Here is an 8,205-nt window from a genome sequence, read left to right as displayed (position 1 = left end):
AAAAAAAAAAAAAAAGAATACTAGCTATGTGTCATAATTTTCTGTTATAAGACAGAAAAATACCTCATTTGATCTCCCTAAGTGTGAGACAAACAGGAACAGACATTACTTTTTACTGAGGGGTAAGGGACGGCTCCCAGGCACCCATCTAAAGAAATGGCACAGACTAGATAAGAACCTAAACCTGACTCCTGTACAGCAGTTCAGCAGATACCTTGCAGTTGGCAGTTTTGGTCAAGCTTGGTAGCTTCACTTTTCAGAGGCACCAGTTGCTTTAAGGAAAAGCTGTTGTTAGGGTCACTGGAAAGCTAGGACCTACTCCAGCATACTCTTCAGTACTTTGTTGTTGGCAGCTTCAAAAGGTAAATCCAAATGTGAGTGCGTGTGCAGTGAGGGGGTGGGGTGTGTGAGAGAAAGAATTTGGTAGGGGAGGGGAGGAAAATTTGCACAAAATGGTAGAATATTTCTAATATAAGTAGTGGGTGGGTTAATTTTACTGAGTGAAAGAAGATATCAGACCCTTCCTCTTCACCTCTGAATTAATGCAATTTTTGAATTAATTAAATTGAATTAAGTAAATTATGAACTTATTATTAGGTAAAATTCCTTAACGCTTATAGCTCTTCTACATCAACAAAAGTAAATTTGCACATCTATTATTGTTTTGATGCAACTAATCACCAATGGTTTTGCATTTTGGTATCCACAATCCCAATAAGGAATATGCTTGTTAACTTAAGAATTACCACATTATGTAATAAGGGTTACTACACTTCCAAAACTTTATTTGTGGGTTCAAGGTTATCAGATTGCATACTTAATCAAATCTGACAAGTGAGCAATCAAAGTAAAGTCAAGAAGTTTTAAAACTCCTTGAAGCTATTCCAGCAACTTCCAACAATATTCCTGTGGGCCCCAGTTTGAGAAACACTGGTATTATGGAAAGAGCAAGACCGGGGTGCTGAGAGAGCAGGTGTTAACACTGAGAGGTCAAATCTTGATGACGCATTATTCTTCATGCTGTTATAATACCACTTACTGCAAGAGTTCAAGTTAAATAAAACTCATATCCTTATATACACAAATGGTAGCTGCTGGTTTGGATTATAATAACAGGAATAAAGATCTGTTAAGCAGGGGCTGGTTTGTGAGATACACAGAGGTCACTAAGATCCTGCCATATCCTCAACAATCAAAATAGAGAAATCCATAAATGGAGCTGCTTTCTTTAGACATCTACTGAAATACGTGCTTCTTGTAGAAAGTAAAGGATTAATAAAACCATAAAGAATCAGCAGCTGGGGAGCAGATGTGTGAGAGTGAAAAAACAATGACCAATACCTGTGGCCAAAAGGAAAACTACGTCTTCAAATCCTTCAACACCAATGCTTGAGGCATTCTTACAAATCCGCTGAGCTTCGCTGTAACAATGCCATTTCCCACCGAGTACTTATAAGTGGCCTATTGGGTCAAGGACAAGATTGTGCAGCAGGAAACTGTGATGTTCATCCTTGCATTTGCTCACCACTGACTTATTTATACCATACAAGAAAATGGTCACACTTTAAAGGGCTCCTGAGTCTGAGGGTGCAGTGTGCAACCCTGGCCCAGCATCCCTACAATTGCCTGGACCTCACACTGCAGATGGATGCTCACAGTGGCTTACCTTTAGTGATCTGCTGCCACCAGCTGTTGGTTTGGAGGACTCTGCAAGATTTTCTTTGCCGAGATTTTCCTTGCTGAGACTGAGAGGGGAAAGTGCTAACTTCTGTGCAGCAAGGCGGGGGCTGGTCCTAGTGGCCATGGTTGTTCTCCGCAAGACATAGGGGCTAGTCTTTCCTGTTGGGATGTCGGCAAACCCTAAGGGCAGTAAAGCTGACAATCAGTACTGCTAGGTCCAGTTCTATCTACAATGGAAACAGTATTCATCAGTTAAAGTTTTAACACAGATAAAGGTAACTCCGAAAAATACTTTCTCCCAGCCACCGTGGACAATGGATTAAATTTCAGTTGCCCTGGAAGTCACCAACCCAAATAAAGAACAGGTATTCCCTTATTAGAAACATAAAAAGTCACAATGAGAAAAAAGGGGAAAAAAGTAACATTACACTGAAAAAATTTTTTCATGTTCTTCTTTTTCTTCTATGTGGATGAAGAATACCAGCAAGCCTTATAAAATTTGGATTGGAGAAAAAAAGATAAAATGGAAAAGAAAAAGAAAAAGGCCAGCTCTTGTTTAAAGGGGGAATAGCTACTTCAGGTGACCACTCTGATGGGGGGACTGACCTTGCTGTTAGTAATCTCACACTCGCTCCCATCGTCTCCTTCCATGGGAGGATCTGACATGACTTTTGATGACCAAAAGAAAGTTGATCCCAACAAGTCTAAAAGTCAGCATATCTCATGTACTCTAGACCAGCATTCAGGGCTAACTAAAGCAGGATTTGTTTTTGTTTTTAACCCTTTAACTACAAATACAAATCACCAATGAGATAGCTAACTATTTGGGGGCTACAGTTACTCAGAACAGTACTTCTTAAACCATCAATGGCAAAGAATCAGTTTTGATTTTTTTTGGTTGGGGGAGGGGAAATTTCCAATCTGCAGTGGAATGATAGCTTTGCAAAATATAGTAAGAATGAATCAATTAAAAAAAGAAAATGATTACCTGATGCTACAATAGAGTTAAATTGCTATGAAAATTTCTTACTCTCAATTTCTATGTTTTTTTTTTTTTTTTGTCATGGACCAGTCAGTAACAAACAGTTCCAGACTAGCACCAGTCTCTGGGCCAACTTGGGGAGGTTAAAAAGTAAAATAAAATGTGGTCAGTGGCTCCAGCCAGGGTACCAACAGCACCAGGCCCATCCCGTACCTGCTAGCTGGGTCAGACATAACTAAAAGCAGGAAAGCTTGAAGGGTGTCCTTGATTTGGGGACTTTTTCAGCATAGAAATATCAAATTCTAAACAGGTTTTGGACAATTTTCACATCTATCAGCTCTCTTGGTTACGTGACATGAGTAGCTGGATCCTAGTCATTCTGTAATGACAGACAGCAAAATGTATACCTTACCAATTTAAAAGCAAACTACTGTTTCTGAAGGTTAATTAGGATTGTTGTACTATCACCTAAAAGTATATGCACCTATCTTTTTATATGTGAATTTTTACATGGAATTTCAAAAGAACACAATTTTTTTTTAATTATGCATACCTTTTTTTACAACTTCTGGAAGTCCCTCTGGCTCAAGGTCAGTATCTTCTATGTCCTCTGCAGGGTGAATACCACTTTTGACTGCTTTCCTACTTTTTTTAGAAAATGTCTCTGGAGTAGAAGGTGTTGGTCCTCCACCATTCTCCAAAATCCCACTGGACCTTTGCCTCTTGCCTGAAACTTTATTTTGGCCAGATGATAACTTCTTTTCGGTAACAGAAGGGATTGGAGATGTTCCAGGAATAACTGGATTTAGCAAAGGAAAACTTCGAAGATCGTGTTTAGATAGTTGTGAACTCAGACGAGCAACTTGTGTTTCTAACACCTCTTTAGCTTTCTCTAACTTTTCATGGCTTATAAGCAGGGAACAGTACTTATCCAAGTATTCATCTGCCTCCCTGGTTTTTTCTTCGAGAGTTTCTTTCAGTTCTTTCACCTCAGTCATTAATTCATCTACGTTAGCATCCACAACAGCACCTGTTCAAAAGAAAGTGACACATCATAGGGAACTTGATGCTTCTCTAGCTTACACTGGGCATCAGGAGATAACCTTAGACCTGCTCTAGGATTTTTTTGGAGGGGTAGGGAAGATATATTTGTGTATGTTCTTACAGATCTACCACTCTTATTAGGGAGGCACTGTATGATCAGGGAGACAGAAGGGTGCCAATGACGAGGCAAGTCCTGAAAAGCTCTGAGTCCATTTGGGACGATGGAGGGTCTGATGGACAGGAGCTTGGGAAAACACTGTAANAGGGGCTGGTTTGTGAGATACACAGAGGTCACTAAGATCCTGCCATATCCTCAACAATCAAAATAGAGAAATCCATAAATGGAGCTGCTTTCTTTAGACATCTACTGAAATACGTGCTTCTTGTAGAAAGTAAAGGATTAACAAAACCATAAAGAATCAGCAGCTGGGGAGCAGATGTGTGAGAGTGAAAAAACAATGACCAATACCTGTGGCCAAAAGGAAAACTACGTCTTCAAATCCTTCAACACCAATGCTTGAGGCATTCTTACAAATCCGCTGAGCTTCGCTGTAACAATGCCATTTCCCACCGAGTACTTATAAGTGGCCTATTGGGTCAAGGACAAGATTGTGCAGCAGGAAACTGTGATGTTCATCCTTGCATTTGCTCACCACTGACTTATTTATACCATACAAGAAAATGGTCACACTTTAAAGGGCTCCTGAGTCTGAGGGCTGTGCAGCAGGAAACTGTGATGTTCATCCTTGCATTTGCTCACTACTGACTTATTTATACCATACAAGAAAATGGTCACACTTTAAAGGGCTCCTGAGTCTGAGGGTGCAGTGTGCAACCCTGGCCCAGCATCCCTACAATTGCCTGGACCTCACACTGCAGATGGATGCTCACAGTGGCTTACCTTTAGTGATCTGCTGCCACCAGCTGTTGGTTTGGAGGACTCTGCAAGATTTTCTTTGCCGAGATTTTCCTTGCTGAGACTGAGAGGGGAAAGTGCTAACTTCTGTGCAGCAAGGCGGGGGCTGGTCCTAGTGGCCATGGTTGTTCTCCGCAAGACATAGGGGCTAGTCTTTCCTGTTGGGATGTCGGCAAACCCTAAGGGCAGTAAAGCTGACAATCAGTACTGCTAGGTCCAGTTCTATCTACAATGGAAACAGTATTCATCAGTTAAAGTTTTAACACAGATAAAGGTAACTCCGAAAAATACTTTCTCCCAGCCACCGTGGACAATGGATTAAATTTCAGTTGCCCTGGAAGTCACCAACCCAAATAAAGAACAGGTATTCCCTTATTAGAAACATAAAAAGTCACAATGAGAAAAAAGGGGAAAAAAGTAACATTACACTGAAAAAATTTTTTCATGTTCTTCTTTTTCTTCTATGTGGATGAAGAATACCAGCAAGCCTTATAAAATTTGGATTGGAGAAAAAAAGATAAAATGGAAAAGAAAAAGAAAAAGGCCAGCTCTTGTTTAAAGGGGGAATAGCTACTTCAGGTGACCACTCTGATGGGGGGACTGACCTTGCTGTTAGTAATCTCACACTCGCTCCCATCGTCTCCTTCCATGGGAGGATCTGACATGACTTTTGATGACCAAAAGAAAGTTGATCCCAACAAGTCTAAAAGTCAGCATATCTCATGTACTCTAGACCAGCATTCAGGGCTAACTAAAGCAGGATTTGTTTTTGTTTTTAACCCTTTAACTACAAATACAAATCACCAATGAGATAGCTAACTATTTGGGGGCTACAGTTACTCAGAACAGTACTTCTTAAACCATCAATGGCAAAGAATCAGTTTTGATTTTTTTTGGTTGGGGGAGGGGAAATTTCCAATCTGCAGTGGAATGATAGCTTTGCAAAATATAGTAAGAATGAATCAATTAAAAAAAGAAAATGATTACCTGATGCTACAATAGAGTTAAATTGCTATGAAAATTTCTTACTCTCAATTTCTATGTTTTTTTTTTTTTTTTGTCATGGACCAGTCAGTAACAAACAGTTCCAGACTAGCACCAGTCTCTGGGCCAACTTGGGGAGGTTAAAAAGTAAAATAAAATGTGGTCAGTGGCTCCAGCCAGGGTACCAACAGCACCAGGCCCATCCCGTACCTGCTAGCTGGGTCAGACATAACTAAAAGCAGGAAAGCTTGAAGGGTGTCCTTGATTTGGGGACTTTTTCAGCATAGAAATATCAAATTCTAAACAGGTTTTGGACAATTTTCACATCTATCAGCTCTCTTGGTTACGTGACATGAGTAGCTGGATCCTAGTCATTCTGTAATGACAGACAGCAAAATGTATACCTTACCAATTTAAAAGCAAACTACTGTTTCTGAAGGTTAATTAGGATTGTTGTACTATCACCTAAAAGTATATGCACCTATCTTTTTATATGTGAATTTTTACATGGAATTTCAAAAGAACACAATTTTTTTTTAATTATGCATACCTTTTTTTACAACTTCTGGAAGTCCCTCTGGCTCAAGGTCAGTATCTTCTATGTCCTCTGCAGGGTGAATACCACTTTTGACTGCTTTCCTACTTTTTTTAGAAAATGTCTCTGGAGTAGAAGGTGTTGGTCCTCCACCATTCTCCAAAATCCCACTGGACCTTTGCCTCTTGCCTGAAACTTTATTTTGGCCAGATGATAACTTCTTTTCGGTAACAGAAGGGATTGGAGATGTTCCAGGAATAACTGGATTTAGCAAAGGAAAACTTCGAAGATCGTGTTTAGATAGTTGTGAACTCAGACGAGCAACTTGTGTTTCTAACACCTCTTTAGCTTTCTCTAACTTTTCATGGCTTATAAGCAGGGAACAGTACTTATCCAAGTATTCATCTGCCTCCCTGGTTTTTTCTTCGAGAGTTTCTTTCAGTTCTTTCACCTCAGTCATTAATTCATCTACGTTAGCATCCACAACAGCACCTGTTCAAAAGAAAGTGACACATCATAGGGAACTTGATGCTTCTCTAGCTTACACTGGGCATCAGGAGATAACCTTAGACCTGCTCTAGGATTTTTTTGGAGGGGTAGGGAAGATATATTTATGTATGTTCTTACAGATCTACCACTCTTATTAGGGAGGCACTGTATGATCAGGGAGACAGAAGGGTGCCAATGACGAGGCAAGTCCTGAAAAGCTCTGAGTCCATTTGGGACGATGGAGGGTCATGTATGTTCTTACAGATCTACCACTCTTATTAGGGAGGCACTGTATGATCAGGGAGACAGGAGGGTGCCAATGACGAGGCAAGTCCTGAAAAGCTCTGAGTCCATTTGGGACGATGGAGGGTCTGATGGACAGGAGCTTGGGAAAACACTGTAAGGGCAGGAGTCTTACTCAACATACACCTGCCATGGTTGGCATCGAATCCATTAGGAAACCTCCCTGGATGCCAATCTATGCTGGGCCTCCTTCCCAGCAGTGAAGACTACTGGCAAGCCCGCCAAGCTCCAGTGCAGAGGAGCCCCACACTGTGCATGCCACCATCCACTCACACAGTGAGCACGCTCCACTCTTGGGGTATAAGTGGAGAAATGTGACAAGGACAGTCATCTTTTCTTTCCTATTTTGCCTGCAAACCCAAAAATACAGTCTCCCACCCCTTCCCTTTAGCTGACCCTTGAAGATGTGAAAGGATAACCAGAATCAGCTATTTCAACCTGACCAATGCCAACTCAGATGTCAATGTGCCTCTGTCAAAGAAACGACTAAAATGGACATCCACGTGAAAAAACTCTTCTTAGAATGGCTCATGAGCAAAAAGTACCACCAGTTTTTTGCATTTCTTATAGAACATAAGATGCAATAATTCTATGTTAAAACACAGGCTTCACTTTGAATCCTATAATGAACCCAAGCTGAGCACAAAATTCAGAAATTTGAAAATTGCTGGAAATCAGCACTAATAGAACAGAGCACTTAAAACACTTCCGATGCATGTATACCATAAGCATGTATTTCAGTACTGGAAGATAGTTCTGGCTAACTGATGCACCCCAGCTAATGCCCACCTGTTTTGTGCTTGTCCTGTGCAGCTTCAAGTTGAGACAGCTCTTTCTGTAACATTTCCTTTTCCTCTTCCAGTTGTTTACAGGATTTGATCAACAACTTTATTTTCCCCTGGGTGCGTTCATTTTCCTTCTTCAGCTGATTTACATATTTTTGATTGTCCATCTACAAAGCAAAAGTAATTCCATTTAAAACCTTGAATTTCTTTTTTTTTTTCTTTTTTTTTTTCCTTTTTGTCTTTTTTTGTGACCGGCAACGGATTGCAACCCTCAGTGTCACGCCCGGACCGGGACCGGCAACGGGATCACAACCCTTGGTGTTGCTCCCACGCTTCGCTCAGCGAGTGACCCAGCGGTCTGTTTGTGGGGTACGAGCCCTTGGCGGGAGCCCCGCCGCACTCCCAAGTGGCGCACTGTAGCAGTGCGCCACCGGGGCCGGCCCTTGAATTTCTTTTTTTTTTTCTTTTTTTTTTTCCTTTTTGTCTT

General features: G+C 40.9%; 1 protein-coding gene across 1 annotated transcript in view; it reads right to left on the bottom strand.

Annotated features, from left to right (window-relative positions):
* Positions 1–8,205, bottom strand: part of LOC103599556 (centromere protein F-like) — a 64,249-nt gene that overhangs the window by 5,006 nt on the left and 51,038 nt on the right. Inside the window, exons 18-20 of the mRNA XM_008583705.1 lie at positions 7,723–7,885; positions 6,157–6,633; positions 4,608–4,801 (exon numbers count right to left, since the gene is read on the bottom strand). Coding sequence (XP_008581927.1) covers positions 4,608–4,801; positions 6,157–6,633; positions 7,723–7,885 — 834 coding nt within the window. The remainder of the gene's footprint in view (positions 1–4,607; positions 4,802–6,156; positions 6,634–7,722; positions 7,886–8,205) is intronic.

This window comes from Galeopterus variegatus, unplaced genomic scaffold (assembly GCF_000696425.1).
Source record: "Galeopterus variegatus unplaced genomic scaffold, G_variegatus-3.0.2 Scaffold3006, whole genome shotgun sequence".
Classification (NCBI taxonomy): domain Eukaryota; kingdom Metazoa; phylum Chordata; class Mammalia; order Dermoptera; family Cynocephalidae; genus Galeopterus; species Galeopterus variegatus.
This window is presented reverse-complemented; position numbering and strand designations above follow the sequence as displayed.